The sequence below is a fragment of the Chionomys nivalis genome, chromosome 7 (assembly GCF_950005125.1).
Source record: "Chionomys nivalis chromosome 7, mChiNiv1.1, whole genome shotgun sequence".
In the NCBI taxonomy this organism is placed as follows: domain Eukaryota; kingdom Metazoa; phylum Chordata; class Mammalia; order Rodentia; family Cricetidae; genus Chionomys; species Chionomys nivalis.
The window spans coordinates 61,147,425-61,169,923 of NC_080092.1; the positions used below are offsets into that span (position 1 = coordinate 61,147,425).

General features: G+C 51.3%; 1 protein-coding gene across 5 annotated transcripts in view; it reads left to right on the forward strand.

Annotated features, from left to right (window-relative positions):
- Window positions 1–709: 709 nt before the first annotated feature.
- The window catches only part of Rhbdl3 (rhomboid like 3), a 47,803-nt gene continuing 26,013 nt past the window's right edge, over window positions 710–22,499 (forward strand). For 4 of the 5 annotated variants that reach the window (XM_057774666.1, XM_057774670.1, XM_057774668.1 and 1 more), the window contains exons 1-4: window positions 710–1,100; window positions 2,477–2,500; window positions 17,384–17,542; window positions 20,354–20,578. In XM_057774666.1, coding sequence (XP_057630649.1) covers window positions 990–1,100; window positions 2,477–2,500; window positions 17,384–17,542; window positions 20,354–20,578 — 519 coding nt within the window. In that variant the 5' untranslated portion in view covers window positions 710–989. The remainder of the gene's footprint in view (window positions 1,101–2,476; window positions 2,501–17,383; window positions 17,543–20,353; window positions 20,579–22,499) is intronic. The other variant, XM_057774667.1, reaches the window with a different exon arrangement.

Genomic DNA, 22,499 nt, shown 5'->3' on the forward strand with positions numbered 1-22,499 from the left:
TAAGCCTTCCTTGGGGAGCCGCTACCCCAGCCTGGCCGCTGACACAGATTATAGTCACTCGGGAAGACGGTCTTCCCTGAGGCTTTTCCGTCAGGGAAACTGCCCTCTGCCTTTCTCCTTTAGTGATCCTTTACTGCTTTGCTAACTTCATTCTTGCATTTTAGTTTTAGTTTTTAGTTCCCCCTCCCCGCCCCTCTCTCTGGCAGGGCGCTTTCCTGGGTTTAACATGGTCAAGAAGCGTGAGCAGGACTTACAGCTCTAGATGGAGGTAGATTTGGGGTCCCAGACCCCCTGACTTTTGTCTCATCCTTAGGCTTTCCCAGGACTCCCAGAATCCGATACGGCAGTAAATAAAAGATGTAAGGATGGCTGGTGGGGTCCACTCCTCGGACCTCCACTCTCAATTCAGTCCTGGTTAACCCTGACGTGGCCAACTTCGTGGGAACCTCGCTTCTGATTCTGTCACACAATCTGCCAATCTGCCACCATCAAGTGATGGTTAACCCAGTACCGAGCTGAGCACGCTGAAGGCAACGCAGTCCGGATCCCTGGGCGCGAAGAGCAGCTACTCGATGCCCGCCCCGCCGCAGCCCGCCCTCCCTCCTTCCTTCCCTCCCTCCCTCCCGGCGGGCGGCCTGGGGGGCGGGGGCCCCGCGAGCAGCCCCGCCCCCGCCGCGCGCCGCCCCGGAGGAGTCCGTGGGGAGGAGGAGGAGGCTGGCGCTTAGAGCGGGGGCTGCGCGGAGCGGGAAGGAGCGCGGGGAGCTGTAGGGCCCAGCCGGCCCAAGGGCGCCCTCGCCTCGGGCCCGCGGCCGAGGCGGAGAAGTTTGGCACCTCGGGGCCCGGCGTCCCGGGGTCTCGGGGGCCGCGGCAAGCAGGGCCATGGGGGCGAGCGCGGAGGTGGCGAGGTGCGCAGCGAGCTCCTGGAGCGACGCGGCCGAGGCGGCGCAAAGTTAGCCCGGCGCCCCGGGACGAGCGCCGCAGCCTGGGCCATGGGCGAACACCCCAGCCCCGGCCCCGCAGTGGCCGCTTGCGCCGAGGCGGAGCGCATCGAAGAGCTGGAGCCCGAGGCCGAGGACCGGCTGCCCGCCGCGCCAGAAGACGTGAGTGCCCCCTTCTGTGCCCCTCAAACTTTCTGGGGGGCGCCACGCGGGGATCTGCGGCGGCCTCAGCTCCCTACCCTGGGGGGAACTTGGAGGATTCAAGGTTATGTCACTGGAGCGTCCAGGATAAGCTGGGGCCCCGCGCGTGGGAGGAATGGGTCTCCCCAAATGAACTGGTGCGCACCCCACCCCGCTCGGGTTCCCGCGGCTTTCCTGCGGGACACAGCCTCGGTTGCTGCGCCGGGAACCTGTCGGCCGCGGAGCCCCCTCCCCGCTGCTGGTGCAGTGCCCGGGACACGGCGTTTTCCTGCAGAGGCGGCCGCGTCACTGTAGTGACTCCCCCTCCCCTCCCCTCGGCGACCTGCGGACTCCGCAAGCCTGGGGAAGGAACCGGCGCCCCAGTCTCCTCTGGACAGCGCAAACCAGTCTGGAGAACCCTTCTCCGCTCCCAGATTAGCTCCTGCCCGGCATCTGTCTCGTCGCGACACTGATTGAAATTCAAACTGGCCTTAGTCCCTGAACCCTATGAGAGCTAGAACAGCCAGAAAGGTGGGACAAACGCTCCCAGCAGGGGGCTCAGGATTCCTGGACCACGTCGGTGCCAGGCTGGTCCCCTGGGGCAGGCTAGGGAGGGGCTACCCCAGAGGGTTTCCCTGCCATCTGCTGCTCAAATCTCTTGTCCCTAAGTCCTGGGAAGTAGGGTCTGACACTGGGAAGCCTTGGGCACTTGAGTTGTTAAAGCTACTCTCTCCCGGCACCTTGCTTCGGACCTGTCTCTCCCTCGGGGTGAAATTAAGCCGGGAGTCCCAACCTACGAAACCACAGCCAGCAAATCTGAATGGATCGGGAGTCTAACATCTCTCCTGCTTGCGTGGTCAAGCCTGTCACTTTCTCCTGGCCCTCCTCCAGAGAGAGTGAGTCTTATGTACTCAGTACTTAGACTCAATCTTGGAAGCATATTGGGGAACACGAACACACACAAGCAGGCAAAACTAGTGCCCAAGCAGGGGTAAGTCTCCTGAGTAGAATCCTCCAACTGCCAAGGCATGAGTACGCTTGGACTCCGGGTGTGGATGTGAACATGACCTTTAGGTAGCAGGAGTTATCAGAAACCCTGAGACACGGTTGGGAATCCTTGTTCTCATTCCTGCATCTGACTGTCCCACGCCAGAAACACTCCATTTCTACCCCGTACTGTGCTTTTCTGCCTTTGCTCCTCTGGGGAATTTTCGGAGTTCTTCTGGTGGGCCCCTGAGCCTGGTTCTGACTGGGCAGCAGCTGGGAGGTGATGTTGGAAATCTCAGGGGGCTGCAGAAACCTTGGTGATAAGTGCCTTTCTTTCTCTTCCTCTCCTGCATGGCCTCCCACTCTACCAGCACTGGAAAGTCCTGTTTGAAAAGGTATGTGAGCAGTTAAATCCCTCCGTTCCTTCCAGCCCTGCCTGCCTGAAGTCGGTCTCAGTCTCCCTGCCTTCTTGCGTGGGCTTCCCTAGTTCAGTGCTCCAGAGATGGTGACGTACTGTGGAGGCGTGGCTTAGTAGATCTGGGGTGGAGCCACACTGTGCTCTGGGTGTCAGAGACAGCAGAAGGCTCCCTAGAGAGAATCCTTTCCTCCCTCCAAATTCTCCTTGCACCATGGCTGGGCTTACACCACTTAGGAATTGGCCAACATGTATTAAAGCTTCCTATATGCAAGTGTATTGCAGTAGGAGGCTGGGGAGGTGGGGGAGGTTCTTAAAGAATCTTCCGATTCCCTTTCTGCTGCTATTATGAAAAATGCTTGGGACCCTGTAACATAAAATCTCTGTCATCTTTTGGGAAGAAGATTTGTTCCCAAAATGGGCTCTTTGGGAGGCCTATCTTGTGTCTCCTGCAGTGGGGATCGGCCAATGCCGGACTGTTTACAAATGAAAAACAGTATGTGATTGTTTGCAGTGCCTGGAATATAGGGGTGAGGAGTGGGACTGGAAGAACCAAATGTCGGGTTTGAATCTGGAGATGGACTTTTGACCTTCATCGGGGAAATAGTTCTATTTTTGCTTGGTACTTGGATACTATTGGGTATTTCCTTCCTGTGCTTGTACCGTAGTGCAGGAGAAAAGATAGGAAGGTGTTCCAGTGTGGGTGGATACCGAACACTTCAGTCACAGCCGAGAGTAGGTGTACCATGAAGTTTGTGCAACTTTAAGAGATCTGCTTCTGCCAGGCAGTAGTGGCGCACGCCTTTAATCCCAGCTCTCAGGAGGATCTCTGTGAGTTCGAGGCCAGCCTGGTCTACAGGAGCAAGTTCCAGGACAGGCTCCAAAGCTACAGAGAAACCCTGTCTTGAAAAACCAAGAGAGAGAGAGAGAGAGAGATCTGCTCGTTTAAGCCAGGCATGGTCAGGCATGATGGCACATACTTCTGATGCCTTCATCTGGGAGATAGAGACTGGTCAGCCAGGAGTTTGAGGTCATCCTTGGCTATAGGGCTACTTTGTGGCTAGCTTGTGTTTATCAGTGGGGAGGGAGGTATAAAAAGGGATCTTAGTCCAGACCTTTGTTGTAGGCGGAATAGTTTTCAAAAGCTGCTGTTTGTGAATGGGTGTTTCGATTGTATGTGCAGTGCCTTCCAAGGCCAGGATCCTCTGGGACTGGAGCTACTGATGTTTGTGAGCTGCCATGGCAGTGTTGGAAACCGAACCTGGGTCCTGCTGAAGCAACAGGCGGCTCGTGTTAGCCAGTTTTCCACTGTCAGTATATAAAGAGAAGAGATCTATTTGGCTTATGGTTTTGGATATTATTTTGAGGGGGTAGGGGGTGTTTGTTTATTTTTCATGACAGGAGACAGGAATTCTCTGTGTAGCCCTGGCTGACCTAGAGCTCTCTTGTAGACCAGTCTGGCCTTGAATTTAGAGATCTGCCTGCCTCTTGAGTGTTGGGATTAAAGGTGTGGGCCACTGCCCAGGTGGTTTTGGATATTCTTACCCATGACTATATGGCCCCTGCAAGGAAGCAGGCCAAAACAGAAGTATGTAGTGGGGTGAAAGCCACTGGCCTCGTGGCCATGGGGCAAAGAGAAGAAGAGACTGGAATCCCACGGCCCCCTTCCAAACATCCCCAGTCACTCAAAAGCTTCTTGCTAGACTCAACAGCTCCAAGCTGGAGATCAAACCTTTAATACATGTCACTTTGAAGGTGACAATGAGGTTGGAAAGGAGCGATACAGTGATAGGTGAACAGGAAGATATTAATAGACCTGAGTAGCTGAGGGGAACCACATCCCCAACTGAGACTCTGAATTTAAGGGGAAAGGAAAAAGTGGGGGTTGGGGTTGGCAAAAAAACAACAGCTTTAGTTACAGACAAGTTTAATGTGGGGACCCAGCCAAATGCAATTACCCCATGGGACTGAGCATGTGGGCTTATGGGGGGGAAGAGCCTGGGTGAGGATCTTGGGGGACATAATTCTTGATGCCTGGCTCCCATCACGAGGGCCACCTACTCTCCCTCTGGTCCCTAGGAATATCCCAGTTGCTGGCCTGACATCTCTGAGACAGGAGAAACCATGGTGCTGCCGCCACTGCTCCTCTTCCCCCAGGCTGCCAGCCCTTCACACCTCTTGGCAGATTTAGACTAAGAACCTAGAACAAAGTGTATCAGGCTTCTTCCCTCCGTCTTTCACATTTGGCTAATTTCTCTTGCCAGTTTCTATGTGTGTGTGTTTATATTTTAAAACAAACCATTTGGGTGAATGAAAGAGAACTTCCAGAGGGAGGCACTCACAGCTGGAGAGCAGTTCCAAGCAGAGGGCGTGTGGCACTCAGTCTCAGCCCTCAGTCTGTGAAATCCAATGGGAGGCAAGTCCTGGGCATCTCATAGAGATAGAGCACCCTGCTTCTGGAGAGGCCCACTCAGGACCCTCCTGGGCTGGAGAGGTAGCTCAATGGGAGAGTGCTTGCCTAGCATGCACAAGGCCCTGGGCTAAATTCTCAGCATTGCAGAAATGAAAATAAATAAATAAAAGGAAAACCAATCAATCATTCTGACAGACAAAATGAATTCTAGGAAAGCAGCCACAAGGTCTTACTCTGAACCATTTTTCTCTTACAATAAGTCTGTCTGATTTCTTTTTCTTTACTTTTCTTTAGTTTTCTCCCTCCCTCCCTCCCTCCCTCCCTCCCTCCCTCCCTCCCTCCCTCCCTCCCTCCCTCCCTCCCTCTCTTTTTTTTTCTCTCTGTTTGTGTGTGTGTGTGTATTTTTGGTTGTTGTTGTTTTTTGAGACAGGGTTTTTCTGCCTGTCCTGGAACTCACTTTGTAAAACACTTTTCTTTTTTCTTAAGATTTATTTTATTTTATACACGTGGTTGTTTTGCCTACATGTATGTCTTTGCACCATGTGTGTGTAGTGCCTATAGAGTCCAGAAGAGGGTGTTGGATCTCCTGGAACTGGAGTTACAGATGGTTGTTGTAGCACAATAATAAAAACCCAGAGACAGAAGTTGGGGTTCAACCTGAAGGTCAGAAAAACAAAACAGCCAGCTGGCTTTTACCTTTAACTCAGTTCGAGATGGCGATCCTGCCTCCAGGAATCCTCAAAATGAGACTGACTGAGAGCTGACTCCTTCTGTTTTACATTTCTATCTATCTATCTATCTATCTATCTATCTATCTATCTATCTATCTATCTATCTATCTATCTATCTTTCTCTCTTTTATAACGCCACTCACAATAGACTGGGCCTTCCCCAATGAATCATTAAGAAAATACCCTACAGGCTGTTCACCCCCAGTCTTTTGGAGGCATTTTCTCAATTGAGTCTCCTTCCTCTGATAACTCTAGCCTGTGTGTCAAGTTGATATAAAAGTGGCCAGCACAAGAACAGTTGTTTCAGTAGATATCCAAAGGAAGGGCTACAAAGTTCCCTTTAGAATAGCTTCATTCCTGCCAGGATGGTTACAAAAGTCAGAAGTACTGGGGCAGGGCCTGTCTTCCTTTCCCACACAGATGGTCGTCTGTTTCCCAGGTATTAGAGGTGGAATTCGCTCAACTTTCCATGCCATGTGGTTCTTTAATATGCAGGGAAACCTTACCCAGCTTGAAGCTGACTGGACCCCGAGCGTGAGAAGCCACCACGTTAACCTGTGGCTACCTTTCAAGTAAATGGCCAAGATGCCTTCTGGGGATTGGTGGTGAGGAGATCGGGTGACCCTAGTCTTTTGAAAGCTTCTCTGTCCCTCCAGTTCTGACCTGTGTTGTGGTCATGGTAAAATAACAGGTCTTGTCCCTGACTCTCCTTCTCATATAGAAGTTACCACAGGACGGAAATTGGAGGGCCATCACAGCTTGTCTACCACGTGTCCTGTGTGTTTTTTCCTATGTGAATCTCTTCATAAGTCTTTTCATTTTTGGGGGGCGGGGTTTCGATGGGTTTTCCTAAATATTTAAACAGGTTATTGAGTTACTGGGCCAATGAGATGGCTCAACAGGTAAAGGTGCTTGTGTCCAAGACTAATGACCTGAGTTCAGTTCTTGCGACTCACATGGCAAAAGGGAGGAACTGACTCTCAGAACTTGTCACCTGACCTCCATGTGTGTACTGGGTCAGACGCGTATCCACAAAGAATACATGTAATAAAGTTAGCATAGGACTAGGGGTATACTTGAGAGACAAAATGTGGTGTAGCGTGTGCGAAGCCTCGGGTTCAAATCCCTAGTGTTGCAAACAAACAAAATAGTAGTTTTGTAGTAACTATAAGGGCTCTGTGTTGCTATAATGCAATATCATGGCAAAAATACCATATTTTTATTGCTAAAGCATCTGAACATTTCTTTCACAGTTCCTTCTGTGGTTTCAGATCTGAGATCATGTCTAGCTCTCAACTCTCTCAGTCTTCTCTTCTGTATTCTACTGGAGTTACAGATAGACGCTTGAGAGACATCCTGTGGGTGCTGAGAGTCGAACTCGGGTCCTCTAGAAGAGCAGCGAGTGCTTTTAAATGCTGAGTCCTCTCTCCAGCCCCCTCCAAATCACTTTATTTTTAAAAGTTGAACTTAGAAGTTTAGATTTATATGTTTACTTATTGGTGGGGGGGCATGTGCATACCACAGTGTACTTGTGGAGGTCAGAAGACATCTTGTAGGAGTTGATTTTCCATTTGTTGGGTTCTGGGGATTGAACTCAATTTGTCAGGCTTGGCAGCAAGTGCTTTTAACAACTGAGTAAGCGACCCTCTAGGTCCCCCCAAACGTTTTCTGCTTTTACTCCCAGTGTCCCCCAGCCTGTGGGACCCAGGTTCTGACCTCATCTGTAGTTTCCCTGCTTGCTGGCTGCAGGTGTGGGGGTGGTCATGGTGCATTGGTAGCTGAAAGGAAGTTCAGATGAGATGAAACCGCTGAGTGGATTACAGATGCGCCACAGAGAAAAAGTGCCTTCCCCTGAGACAGTCCCAGTGTTTGTGACCCTGGAACACACGAGCCAGCAGAGTAGGGGTCTCAGGACAACAAAGCCATGGTTTAGAGCCCACCCTTGGCCTCTGCATCTTGGTTCCTTTTCAAGTAGCTTCCAGGACCACATCCCTACCCTCTCCTACTCTAGTGACCAGGTAGATCCTGTTTCTATTAACTCTTTGATCCCTGGCCATTCACAAAAATGCATTCAGTGGTTGAGCTACTGAGCCAAGAGATCTGGGTTCATGTCCTGCCTCGTGTGTGATAGACCCACAGAAGTTTGAATGACTGGCAGGTCAAACTAAGCCACAGGGGTTAGAAAGATGGCTCAGTTGCTATGAATCTTAAAAAAAAAAAAGCAAAGCAAAACTATAATCCCATGTATATTATTTGAGGCTTAAGGTGTCCTCTCCAGGAGCATCCCTTGACCATGGGGTTCCATGATTGTGTCCCGCCCTCCTTCCCACCACTGGGTAGCTCCTGCCCCATCAGGGGCCCTAGGTTATCGGACAGCTGATGGAAGTATCTTGTTCAGTCTGTTCATTCTGCAGGTGAGGAAAGTATTGTTATGATGGTGTCTGAGTTCCTGTGTGCTTCCCACCAGTACTGCAAACTCCTTTCCTTGATTGGTGCCAAGCATAGTGATGGAGACAGGTGGAGAGGTGACACCGCAGTAGCTTGGCAACAGTGGACAAGCCAGTCAACGTCTCCAAGCCACAGACTTTTCATGGAAACCGTAGAATAATAGCTGACCCAGAATTGTTGGGAGGTTGGGTGGAGTGTGCATAGCTCTTGGCATAGCTGGGAGGAAGCACCAGGTAAATACTGTTCATTTTATATATATAACGGAATATAATGAAGTGAGTCCTGTTTCCCAGATGGGTATGGACATGTAGTACATCCAGGGCCTGAATCAAAGTGTCTGGATTCCTGGTCCATCTAGGCTGCCTCCCTAGGACAGAAGCTAGATACCACATGCCCTGCTGAAGTTTTCAGAAAGAGTCTTCGGACAAGGCTGCCCGGTACATGTTGATGCCCAAGCGCTGTCTGCTCACCTGGCTTGTCTGTGCTACAGGGTGAAAGGTAGAGGGCTAGAACAAGGTGTCTAGCCACCATGTGGGCTGAGCCAAGTCTCCTCTCTCCCTCCTTGGCAGTTCTTACTGTCCCTTTCGTTGGTGGTGTAGTGATATTGGGCCCAGGGTACTGTCTTGTTATAGGAATGGAGTCAGTATGTCTTAAGCTGTAAACAGACATAATCCTAAACCCCTTTTGGAGATTTTTGTTTGAAAATTAGTCTCTACATGGCTCACCCCCAGCCCTTTTGAGATGAGGGCTTGCAGTGTAGCTCCTGCTAGCCTCAAACTTAATGTGCTTCAGCCTCCTGAGTGCTGGGATTACAGGAATGTGCCAAACCCCTCCCCACCTCCCGACTTTCCTGAAGCAGGCAGGTCTGTATTGGTAAAATTCCTTTGAGAAAACAAACACAAGTGTCCACTGTGTGTGTACATACCTGTCCTCTCGTCTTACACTCTCAGCAAACTGAGAGGTGAGGCTGTTGTGGTTTTTGTTGTTATTGTTTTGAGACAGTGTCTCACTGTATATGTATAGTCTTGACTGGCCTGAAACTCTCTCTATAGACCAGACTGACTTTGAACTCACAATGATCCACCTGCCACCACTTCTTCCTCCCAAGGGCTGGGATTAAAGGTGTCTGCCGTCACGCCTGACTCCGTGTCCTCTTTATAGGGGAGAAAACTACGGATGGAGAGGACAGGTCTTCCCCAGAGATAGGAAACAAATTGGGAGCCTCTGCAGAGGGTCTGTTTGTCCTCAAGGCTTCTGGGTGGCTTCTGTAACCAGACAGGAGGTGAAGGGACTGTTCCAGGCTCCTTCATCCCAACTGATTGCTTCTCTACTGCCTCCCACCTCCCTCCGTCTCCTGGACTGTTCAGCTATCTCTGTTCTGGGGACTAGATGGATTTTGGGGGTTTCTAGGAAGGTGGCAGGGAGCAGGATTTGGACAGAGGAGAAAGGGTAGGGCAGATGTCAGGACCCCTCCTGATCTCACCTCCTCCTGCCACTCCTGCTCCATGCTCCCTGGAGGCTTCTGGATTGGTCCCTGGGTGTCCCGGACAAGCTGGGCCGGATGAGTCAGTCCAGGTACTTCATCTATTCCCCATCCCCTAGGGTGTTACTTCTGAGTCAGAGCCCCCATTCTCCCTGAGGCTTGGCCAAGCAAGAGGCGGGAAAGCTGTTAATGAGCCTCTGGAGAAGCTTTGGGGTGGTGCTGAAGAACTGGGGGGTGGGGGTCTTGGGGGGGGGGGTTCTGGGGAAGGCTGACCAGTAGAGAGTGCCAGAGTCTGGTAGAAGGAGACTGGTCTCCCCGTCTCTTCCCTCCTCCGCCTCCCTGGCCAGCCTGCTAGTCTACCCCCCTGGGAAGTGAGAGGAGGGGTGGGTGTTCAGGAGCCTGCTGTCTGGATGGGTGCCTGGTGAGGCCTGAGCTGCCTCCCCTGCTCCTGTAGTGGCAGCTGAGAGAGGAGAGCACTGGGGTCCTCAGGGCTCCAAGAGGGCAGGCTGGAGGGCAGGAGGGATCAAAACCTGGTCTTAGGACCAGCCAGTTCCCTTCCACTTTGAACTGAAGCTTAAGGTCTGGGAAGAAGCACCTCTTGCTTACCCTGGCTCAGGTCAGGTGGGACGTCTCTGAGGACTTCAGTTTTTCTCTCTGTTAAATGGGACTAGTCACACTTAATTGTGTTCTGAAAGTTGGTGTTTTGAAAAATTAGAGGGAGAAGGTCATGGGAAGGACAAGGGTTGGTCTCGTCCCTGTCCCATCCTTCCCCCCCCCCCCCCGCTGGATTAGTGTCCTCATTTGAAAGGAAAAAGTGGAAGAGAAAGCCCCCACCTCCCTATCACCAGCCTCCTGACCTTGCCAGCTGCAGCCTGAACTTTTTAATTTATGGGGTTGTAAATATCCATGAGTGGGCCAGAGTTCCCTGGTGGGCTTGTGGCATGCTGGGTGGGGACAGCTCTGTTGAGCCAGAAACTCCCCAATAGCCTCATTAATTTGCTCTGCTTAGAGGCCTGGGAATGAAACAAGGAGCCGGCAGATGGGAGACCCCCCTCTACCAAGGAGGGCAGCTGTCTGCATCTTACCCTATCCCAGTACACATGCCCTGTGGCCATTTCCTTCTGGACCGACAAGAGACTCTGGGGATGAGACGGGACCTTACCCAGACCCAGGCTCCATGTTCCAGACCCAAGAGGCACACAGGATGGCAGCTGGCTTGTCGGCTCCAGGTGTCGCCTTTGGGATCATTTTGGGTACTCACAGCTTTTGTTCGTGGAGGAGAGGGTCTTCCCAGGAGCCAGACTCGTGGTTGTCCCAGAAATGCAGTCCGTGCAAGTCGCAAATTGTTCGAGAATGCTGGGGACATTGTGAAGCCTGGGGCAGCTTTCTGTCCTCTAGGGAAAGCTGGGCTGCTGTCCTGGGTGCTGAGCAGGCAAACCCCCCTCGCTCTGGCAGGCTTTGTCCCTGAGAGCTCAGCTCGGTGGCCCCATGAGGCCAATTGCTGATTTCTCAGCCTCTCTTGGGACCTAGTATCCCCAGTCAACCTTCTAGCTGGGACGGATCACACAGACTTCTAATATCAGCTGCCTGAGAGCCTAGGACACTCAAGAGCTGGAGGCAGAGGAGCTGCCTGGGTTTCATGAAGGGAAGCGTGATGTACTGTAGGCTTGTGACTGTCCCTAAAGGTTTTACACAGTGTTGTTGTCAAAAATAAATGCTGTGTGGCCGGGCGGTGGTGGCGCATGCCTTTAATCCCAGCACTCAGAAGGCAGAGGCAAGCGGATCTTTGTGAGTTCGAGGCCAGCCTGGTCTACAAGAGCTAGTTCCAGGACAGGCTTCAAAGCCACAGAGAGACCCTGTCTCGGAAACAAACAAACAAACAAATAAATGCTGTAGTCGAATAAGGTAGAGTTAGGAAAATGAGGGGATGGATCAAATCAAACAGACTTTTCCACTACTGGGTCTGGTAGAACCCTTTCTGTGGGTGCTTACGTCATGCCCTTCTATGAAGGCTTCCTGACTATGGGAAAGAAAGTGGAGTTTTGTTTAATGCCAGATTTCCACCTGTGCCTCTCTGTTCCACCCCCATCACCAGCCCCTTCCACGGCCTTTTGTCCCCAAGAAGGGATTGCTGTTCCTACTCAGAGCCCACTGTACCCTCCTGGGCCTTGGGCCCAGGGTCTCATGAAGCACACACTGGGAAGATCCTGTACCAGGAGGTGTCTTTTGTTCCACTGTACGGGGCTGAGGAAAGCAAGAGAAGGCAAGACTGGGGCTGTGAGCCCCATGGAGGAACCTCAGATTATTTCTCTATTGGCCCTTGTTCATTCTTTAACCTTGAGATAGTCTCTCTAGCTATTTTTAGTCTCTATGCTCTTAGCGGTCCATATAATGAATGCGTTGCCTGGACCACAGTGGATCCTTGGCAAACGTGTGAGGTGGATAGGTGGATGGATGGATGGATAGGAGGACTAGCCATCTTTCGAATGCTTTAGGCATAGTAACCCAGTGGTGGGAGGGAGCCAGGTTCTCTGTTCTGCTTGGGTATGAATTTATCTAAACAAATTACCATCTGTTCAAGCCCTTGGTGCCTTGACTCCTCACCGTACCCCTGCCCCTGAGAAGTAGCTTTCATGATAGTAAATGCCTTGTACATTCTCGTAAGGTATGAGTAGAAGGAGGGAAGGCCATGTAATTTTTCACCCAAGCTGAGACACCTTAGAGTAAAGGAGGCAGGGTGAGTCGTGTGTGTGTGTGTGTGTGTGTGTGTGTGTGGCCTCAGACTGGGCAGAGGAGCCACCTAGGGGATTAGCAGCCTATGGGCAGGGCACTGGTGGGATTAAAAGCCTCCTTGGAGCCTCTAGAAGCTCTTTTTTTTTTTAAAATATTTATTTATTATGGATACAACACTCTGTTTGCATATATGCCTACTAGAAGAGGATACTAGACCTCACTACAGATGGTTGTGAGCCACCATGTGGTTGCTGGGAATCGAACTCGGGTCCTTTGGAAGAGCAGGCAATGCTCTTAACCGCTGAGCCACCTCTCCAGCCCCCTAGAAGCTCTTTTTCAAGGCCGAGGAGGGAGGGCAGGATTGTGGGAGGGCTCTCTGGCCTCCTCTGTGGGTCTTCCCCCTCCAGTACAGCTCTGTCCAGCACTGGGCTCTCTCCTGCAGGTCAGGGCCCACTTTGGTTACTGCTTCTTGCCAGGCTTCGGCTTCACCGATATATTCATTCCTCCAGCTGCACTGACTGACCATTCTAGACTAGACCTGAATGTTAGGAATATTTCCTAAGCGAGCTCTCTGACGACGCAAAAATTCCCAATCAAGTCAAATCAAAACAAGCCAAATTAAGAAATATCCAGGTTATTGGGAGATCTGCGCTCTCGGGTGGCCCCGAGGGGGAAACCAGGAATGCAACCCCCGGGAAGAAGAAAGGGAGTCCACGTGTTCTTCTTTTGGAGGATCATTTAAGTACCCTGGGGAGGGGTCCTGACCCCACCCCCAGGGAGGGGTCAGGACCTGGCCTGCTGGGATTTGAAGTCTAGACCAGGCCTGGGATAGATGCGAAGGACTGGGGCCTACGCTCCCAACCTAACATGGCAGGCTGCTTCCAGCCCATGCCACCCCCCGCAGCTCATCCTGCAAGCAGTCTGCTGCCCCAAAGAGGGATTCCAGGGGCTCTAGCATGTTCTGTTTGTTTGTTTGTTTGTTTGTTTGTTTTTCGAGTCAGGGTTTCTCTGTGGTTTTGGAGCCTGTCCTGGAACTAGCTCTTGTAGACCAGGCTGGTCTCGAACTCACAGAGATCCGCCTGCCTCTGCCTCCCGAGTGCTGGGATTAAAGGCGTGCGCCACCACCGCCCGGCCTCTAGCATGTTCTTAACAAGGAAGTTGCGTTTGGAGGATTTGTTCTGCCTGCACCCCCCCACCCCTGCACTCCCCACCAAAGTAGCACCACACTCTTAGTGTAACCTCACCCCCTATAAGCCTGAGGGCAGCTGGCAGGTAGACAGACCAAGGAGACAGATCCCCATTTGAATAAAGTGATGGGAATAGCCCCTGGCTATCTAGCGGCTGCCCCAGGTTGACATCAGCCCACTCAATAGATGGGAAAGCCGAGCTGTGTAAAGACAGGAGTGTGATTTTGGCCTTACTCCCTGCCATCTTGCTTGAGGGACACAGTCTTAAGTCAGAAGTCCTCAGCTTCCTTCTGAAGGGTGGGACCTCCCTCTTCTGATTTTTGAACGTGATATCTCTCCCCCTCCCCCCTTCTGCCTCCTCCTGTCTCTTTTAACCTTCACCCCTCTGGGTGCCCTATGCCCACTGCCAGCTCTGCCCATGCCCTCAGCAGCCAGCCTGGCTCTGGCTCTCCCCGACCCCCACTCATCCTGAGTCTCGGAGGCCTCATTATTAGGGTAGTGGTGACCCCCCCATTGTCTGGCCTATCTAGCCCTGGCATGAAAGGTAGAGTTTTGGCAGAGAATGGAGGCTCGGCCGGATTCCAGCGTGTTCTCTGCAGTGTAGATAGAGCCTGTAATGTGTTTGGGGCTAGGAGGCCTGGGGAGCCACAGGGCAGCCCCTTGTCACTAGGACAACAGCAGGGAGCCCTGCAGGGGTAAGGGGGGGCGAGGAGAGCAGGTGGCTCTTTGTCTGGGGCCTGATCCCAGCCCCCTACTTCATCTTCTTCTATAGGCAACCCTGAGGAGGCCCCTGGGAAGGGATTGTGGGCTGTGCTCCCAGCATGGGCAAAGCCACTGGGCTTCCTCATTCCTCCCCTCATGAGGCTGAGGAGGTCCCTTGATATGCAGGGAAACCTTGACCCCAACAGGACCCAGCAGACATCTTCCCAGGACCTACAACCCAGTCCTGAGGTCAACATAGCATGAACACAGTCAGGGCCAGGCTAAAGGGTCCCCATGTGGATTAGGATAGTGGTCTCTCGTGCACCAAAGCCCTGCCAGCTGTTAGCATTTCAACCTTCCCTCTGTTCTCCCTCCTCTCCCCTCTCTCTGGTCAGTTTCCACATCTGAGCAGCAAGAAATCCAGACTAGCTCTGTTTAGGCCCCTTTCCTACTGTAAAATAAATAAATAAATGAATGAATGAATGAATGAATAAATAAATAAAATAAAGCTGTTTGGGGAGAACCATGGGTTCCTGGAGTCCTGCTTCTCCTTGGTTAAAAGCACTTGTTGCACCGGGCACTGGTGGCGCACACCTTTAATCCCAGCACTTGGGAGGCAGAGACAGGCAGATCTGTGAGTTCAAGTCCAGCCTGGTCTACAAGAGCTAGTTCCAGGACAGGCTCCAAAGCTACAGAGAAACCCAGTCTCGGAAAACAAACCAAACCAAAACAAACAAACAAGAAATACTTATTGCTCTCCCAGCACCCACATGGCAGCTCACAACTGTCCGGAACTCCAGTTCCAGAGCACCCAACCCCCTCTTCTGGCCTCCACAGTCACCAGGAACATGTGGTACACAGATATACATGCAGGCAAAAATTCATACATATAAAGTAAAAAATAAATAAATCTTTAAAAAGAAGAAATTCTGCATATAAAGTACGTTAAACAGTGTTTGGACATGAAAATATGGCAAATATTAGATGTTATTACTCTTCTTTTAAAAATTACATTTAGAAGCCGGGTGGTGGTGGCGCACGCCTTTAATCCCAGCACTTGAGAGGCAGAGGCAGGCGGATCTCTGTGAGTTCGAGGCCAGCCTGGTCTACAAAGGGAGTTCCAGGGCAGGCTCCAAAGCTACAGAGAAACCCTGTCTCGAAAAACCAAAAAAAAAAAAAAAAATTACATTTAGAGTGTGGATGTAGGTCTAATGTTCCTTTGTCTGTGTGCCACAACACAAGTATGCAGGTTCGAGGACAACCTACAGGAGATAATTCTGCTATTGGTCCTGGGGATTGAACTCAAGACATCGGGCTTAACTGCAAGTGCCTTTACCTACTGAGCCAGCATCTTGGCCCTTATTATTATTTTTTAATCTATTATGAGGGAGGTGTGGTATCACACACCTTTAGTCCCAGCGCTTGGGAGGCAGAGATAGGCAGAGCTCTGTGAGCTTGGTACCAGTCTGGGCTACACAGAGATACCCTGTCTCAAAAACAAACAAAAATCTGTTGTTATTATGATTACTAGTATTATTCTCTGGTGGGGGGCTTGTGTGGACAGATGAAGAGGCTAGCTTTTGGGAGTCAGTTCACTCCTCCCTCCAGGGATGGAACTCGGGTTGTCAGGCTTGCTATTAGCAAGGACTGTTTACTACCGAGCCCTTTCTTTGGCCCTGGCATTCTTAGTCTTGACGATCCTTTTGAGGTTCCTGAAATCCTTGATGATGATAAGGAAATGGGTGCCATGCGTACCTGGTGCTGGGATGAAGGGTCTGACCTGAGCATGGACCTCCTCAGAGCTTTCTCCTAAACGGTTCTGGACAGCTGAAGTGACTGTGACTTGTGGCCGTCAGTCTCAGATTGTCTAGTAACACTGCGTAGTGTTTTCCAAACAGCCTTTGTTAACCTTATCCAGAGAAAGGGCAGCATGGGTTTGGCCTTCCAACTTTGCCCCTGTACATTCCCAGGGCCCATTGCCATTTAGTGCCTCCCATCCCAGACTGAGTACCAGACACAGGGATTCTTTAGCACCATAGCTGTATCCCCTGCGTCCCATTGCCTTTCCCCTACGCAACCCATGGCAGCATTTCCAGGTACACACCAGAGTCCAGGGTCAGGAGCCCCTTTGACCAGAGTGCGTTTGGTACCACAAGAGATGGGGTGCCATTTTCTGGCAGGGTAAGCCATGTCAGGAAGGAGCAAAAAGGGATAAAGGCCTTTTCTCACTAATCCAAAGAGGCTTCTCATGGAAAATTAGTACCTGTCTGTTCATCTGAACATCTCATTTATTCATCCAGCAAATCTCAATTGAAGGCCTGTAAGACAGATGCCTGTTACAGCCCTGGGATGAAGCAGAAGTAGCTAAGACAGGCTGGGCAGGAAGCCTGGCTGCTGCCCAGGGCACAGGGAGCTTCAGGGGGTTAAAGAGAATGGTGTAAAATGCACATGTGCCCACACAAATGCAGAAGCACACCCTTACCCTCACCCCCAAAACAAAACAACAGAGAGCATGTCTTTGGTAAGTTGGCCACCCATGGGGTGTGAGTAGGAAGGATCCTGGGACTGTGAGTAGGACCCTGGGGCGGCCCATAAGGGAGCCCCGTGTACCTCCTGCGCTGGGGATGCTCAGGTCTCTCTTTCCCTGTCCTTTGTCTCCTCCACTTACAGAACTCCATTCCTGCTTTCCTTCCCACAGTTAGGGGGAAGTGGAAGGAGAAACTTGGGAAGAGTTGTAGCTGGGTGGCAGAGCAACAGCAGGCGGTGGTGGCGCACACAGCACTCGGGAGGCAGAGGCAGACGGGTCTCTGTGAGTTCAGGACAGCCAGGGCTACACAGAGAAACCCTGTCTTGAAAAACTAAAATTGTCATCAGCCAGACATAGTGCACATACATGCCTCACAGGGGGGTTTCGTTCAGCTCCAGCCGAGCCTGAACTGTCTCAAAGAAACAAAACAAAAGACCACAAGAGAGTTCAGGAGAGGGGCTTTCTTCCTCCCTGTCTTGGGTTGCTTCTCCTCAGAAGGCAGTTGGACCTGGTCATCCTGACTGTGTCCTTAGAAATGTCCCCACAGCCCCTGTGTGTGGGAGGGCGGGAGGTCTGGGCTCCGCATCTGCCCTGGGGTGGTACCCACTGACTCCGCTGCTTTCTGTGCTTCACCCTCAGTTTGACCCCGGGAGCACCGGCTACATCAGCACAGGAAAATTCCGGAGCCTCCTGGAGAGCCACAGCTCTAAGCTGGATCCACACAAAAAGGAGGTGCTGCTAGCTCTCGCTGACAGCCATGCAGACGGGCAGATCTGCTACCAGGACTTTGTCAACCTGGTGAGCATTCTGGAAGGGGAGGGCCTTAGACACTGGAAGTAGTTTTAGGCCAAGGGTTGTCTCGGCTGACAGCATTTGAACAGCCACAGCTTCAACAGGTGAGAAGACACCACAGCCCCAGAGGGAAACCGCTCTCACATCCACGGAGTAGACATGGTTTGTTCTGAGGCAGTGTGAGTTACCTTGCCCTGAAACATACATTAGGTCTCCTCAAATACATGTTTCAAGAGTGCACTTACTTGGAGGTTTTTATAGTAATAATAGAACGAAGAAAGTTATAAATCAAGGCATTTTTAGAAACACATTAAGTGAAAACTTCAGAAAAATGGGATAAACAAGATGGTGGTCTCTTTTCAATAGGCTTCAGATGCAGGCTCTCTCTCACACATACACACATGCATGCACATACATGCATGCACATACACATGCATGCACACACACACGCATGCACGCACGCACGCACACAAACCTCAGATGCTGTCCAATTACTCTTAGCCTTTGGGTTGATGGCAGCTCGTGGTCCTGCTAAGTTAATAAATTCCAAAAGGCTGGATGTGGTGGTGCATACCTTTAACCCCAGCAGAGGCAGACAAGGCCAGACAGATCTCTGTGAGTTTGAGGCCAGCCTGATTCTACATAGTGAGTTCCAGGTCAGCCAGAGATACACATTGAGACCTTGTCTCAAATCAAAAATGAAAACAAACAAAATAAATTCCAAAATGTGGTTGTCTGTTAGTTATAGCATAGCTGGAGGCCCGAGCTCTTAGAACTGATGGTGATTGTTCCTGTTTGTGGGAGGGACCATGATTCATGAGTCCTACTGGTTATCTTTGGTAGGGATGCCCTTCTCTCCTCCCTGGGGATTGATGCTCTTCTTTCAGAGGCTGCATTTCCCCACCCTCATGAATGGGACATCAGTAGAAGTTACAGGAACGACTAAGGTGACTGCAAGGCTGGATGTCTGCTTGTTTCCCCACCGATGTGGCCTTCCTATCTCTTCATGCCCCCCAGGGAGGAGAAAGAACGCAGCAAAGTTCCCTATATTGTAGACACCAAAGGCCTCAGGCAGGGCCAGGGAAGCCTGCTGTCACCGTCCCATCTTAACTCTCTGTGATGTGACTGCCCAGACAATAGCAGCGTCCGTGGCCTCTCGGCTGCAGGTTGCCCCCGTCTGTGGACGTGTGGGTTGGCAAGGAACTGCTAGAGACACTCGGGGGTAGAATAGTATCCACTATTCTAGTAGACCCAGGGAGCAGACCTAGAAGCCTGGGCCAAGGTGAGCTCAGACAGCAACAGTTCACAGACTGGGCCTCAGAAGTGTCATCAGCCTCATCGGGAAGCAGACGGGAAGCCTGGCTCAGACTTGTGCCCAGCCCATATGCACCCCGTGCCTGCCCAATCTTAAGGCCCACGCAAGGTGTTTCTCTCCTGTCAGGTTCCGTTCCTCTGTGTGAGTTCATGACACTGTCATGTCGTTGTCACATTTTTACGCTCAGACTCTGAGCTGGAGCAGTCCCTTCCAGCCTGCATTCATGTAAAGAGGGCCACCTCGAGCCTGGGCCCTTGCTCTGCCTTTGCTGGCCGCTCTAGCCTCTCTTTGCCCATTTGTAAAATGAATCTAATGGTGCATGTAGGGTTTCCGCCAGGACCAAATAGGATAAAGGACTGTATTTGCAAGTTTCTGTTGTCGCCTAATGTTCTTCTGCTGGGAAACCTCACTGCATGACTTATGCACCCATGCAGAACAAATTACCCTCATCTGGGGGTGGCAATGGCTAGAGGGGCTTCACTGAGGCCGACCAGCCAGGGGAGGCTGGCTTAAAGCCACGCGGGGAACCGGGAGAAGCAGGACTCAAGGTTAGGAGATGACTCTGCAGGGGAGGCTCCCGCTAAGTGGCCTTGTCCGCTCCAGAAAGAGGCTCAGACAGGATCCTGTGCCCTGCTCTGGCTCCATTCGCCTTGCTAGTCCTGACTGGATCTCACTTTTGGGTCTGGCTGGATTATCTTCTGCATGGCCTCTGGTCTGAGGAGTACATCAGTGACTACATGCCAATAGCTATGAAACATGCAGTAGCTATGGGCCCTTGGGCCAGGAGATCTGGGTCTTTTGGCCTAGTTTGGAATAGTTTACAGTATGATCTGGGAAAAAAATCAAGGGTGGCAGAAGCTTCCAGAGGCTGGAAGTCCCGCTAACTGCTGGATAAAGCAGATCTATGGGGACCAGGCCTGGATTGCTGAGGGCAAGACATGCCAGGAAACATTCAGGTGTCATGGCTTCCATGACATCGGGTTCTGATCCTGACAGCTTCTGGCAGCTGGCTGACAAAGACCTGCTTGAACCTTCCCAAGCTGGTGTGCCTGGGATGCTCACTCACCCCGGCCCTCAGGAAAGCCCTTGCTGACCACCTGGAGACACACTGGCCTGGATCCTGTGTCTTCCCACGGCCACTGTCGCTCTGAACTGTGACTGCTGATTTCCTGGTTCTGAGCACCACCGTCTCCCAAGTAACACAAGGGATCAGAGGATCAGGGATGAGTAGGTAGGAGGTCTGTATAAATACAGGCCTGGGTTTGAACCTGTGTCTTCTCAGGTACTCTCTGTACCCCAGTTTCCTATTTGGCAGAAGGAATGTTCAGAGTTCTTTTCTAATGGAGATGAGCTGTGAGGTCAGAGGTCAACACGGTGGCATTCCTGGAATGCTGCCCAGAGCTCAGAGAAGAATTGCTCCAGCGAGCATGCAAGCTGAGGTGTAGGTACAGTGCTCCCTGAGGCCCCAACTCTGACCCTCTCCTCACCCCTTTCCTGTGCAGATGAGCAACAAGCGTTCCAACAGCTTCCGCCAGGCCATCCTTCAGGGCAACCGCAGGCTGAGCAGCAAGGCCCTGCTGGAGGAGAAGGGGCTGAGCCTCTCCCAGCGGCTCATCCGCCACGTGGCCTACGAGACCCTGCCCCGAGAGATTGACCGCAAGTGGTACTACGACAGCTACACCTGCTGCCCCCCACCCTGGTTCATGATCACAGTCACCCTGCTGGAGGCAAGGACCAGGGTGGAGCTGGGGGGGGGGGGGCTTTCTAAACCTGGGGTCGCATGGGGGGAGGAGGTCGGAGGTTCGAGGGGGAAAGCTGCAGATCAAATAGCAGTCATTATGCAAGTCAGAGCCTTGCTAGGGAACCCAGTTGCCTAGCTGAAGTGTTTTTAGTGAGCACTCCCAGGCAAAGATTATTTGAGGCAACCTGCAGCAAAATCTCCGTATTTCTTCCCCCTTCAAAACAGCAAAACAATGTGACAAACTCAAGGATTTGGGGATTTAGCCAGACAAACTCAATAAAGCCAATTTATGTAAATTCCTCTCCTGGAAGGCTAGAACAACAGTTGTTAGCCCCTTGAGACTTCATTTGCAGACCGTAAAGCAGGAGTCACCAGAGCTTCCCCATGCCGTGGGGGAGGACACCTCCACAGAGGAAGAGGATGGCTGGGGTGCTTCTTGAACACAGAAACACATGCTTACCTCTGGGAGGGAGTGTTTGTGAACAAGGAAATGAAGTTTTTATAGAGCATTCTCTCTTTAGGGAATCTGCCATACATTGTTTAAAAAATTCACAGGCTAGTGCTTCTTAAAAACAAATCATTTCAACCAAGAGCCATTCCTTTATATTTTTTTCATTTTATTATTTGTGCGTGTGTGTGAGCTTGTGTGTGTGTGTCTGTGTGCACGCCAGTGTGTGAGCTTGTGAGTGTGTGTGTCTGTGTGCATGCCTGTGTGTGAGCTCGTGAGTGTGTGTGTCTGTGTGCATGCCTGTGTGTGAGCTCGTGAGTGTGTGTGTCTGTGTGCATGCCTGTGTGTGAGCTTCTGAGTGTGTTGTGTGTGTGTCTGTGTGCATGCCTGTGTGTGAGCTTGTGAGTGAGAAGAAAGCCTTGGACCCCCTGGATCTTGTTGGCAGTTGTGAACCTCTAATGTGGGTTCTGGGGACTGAACTGGGGTCCTCTGGAAGATCAACCCTCCTAGTCACACTTACTATTGTGCAAAAATGAGCCCTGCACAGACAAGGGACTCCCCAGAAGTTCCTTTTGTGTTTTGTCTTGTGTGGTGGAACTCAATCCTCAGTTCAGCAGGAACCCCAATAGCCCACCCCACCTCTGGCTCCTGTAGGGATGTCTGGCTTCCCTTTTCCAGTCTCTGGCCAGTTCTCCTCCAAGGCCATGTACTGATTACTGCCTCTGCAGGAGGTCTCGTGATACCCCTGCTTCCTCAGCTGCCCTGGTCATTTGGTTTCATGGCATCTTTTTTTTTCCTAAATCAGAAATAATTGGTCTGTCTGGGCTTGGTTACTCATACTTGCAATCACACAAAGGGTCACCATGAATTCAAGACCAGACTGCGCTACAGAAGGAGATCTGGTTCAAAAAAACGGTAATGGAGATGGCTTGGTGGGTGAGAGCATTGGCTGCTCTTCCAGAGACCAGAGTTTGAGTCCCAGCAGCCAGATGGCAGCTCACAGCTGTCTGTACCTCCAGTTCCAGGGGACACAGCATCCTCTTCAGGCCTCTGGATGACATCAGGCATGCACATGGTACACAAATATGCAAGCAGGCAAAACATCCACAGAAATAAAATAATAAAAATATTTTAGCCAGGCATGGTGACACACACCTTTAATCCCAGGACTCAGAAGGTAGGGGCAGGTGGATCTCTGTGAATTTGAGGCCAGCCTGGTCTACAGAGTGAGTTCTTGGACAGTCAGGGCTATATATATAAAGAGATCCTGTCTCAACCCTCCCCCCCCCACCAAAAAAAGATAAAATATTTCTAAGAAATTCTAAAAAACAAAACAAAGCAAGCAAAAATCTACCCCTCCCTGTTCTGCACATAGAGATCTGTTTGTTGTTATGGTTTTGCCCAAGCACATGTTGCGGCGGTGTTTTTCTGAGATTTTCTTAGATGTGTTCTTCTAGTG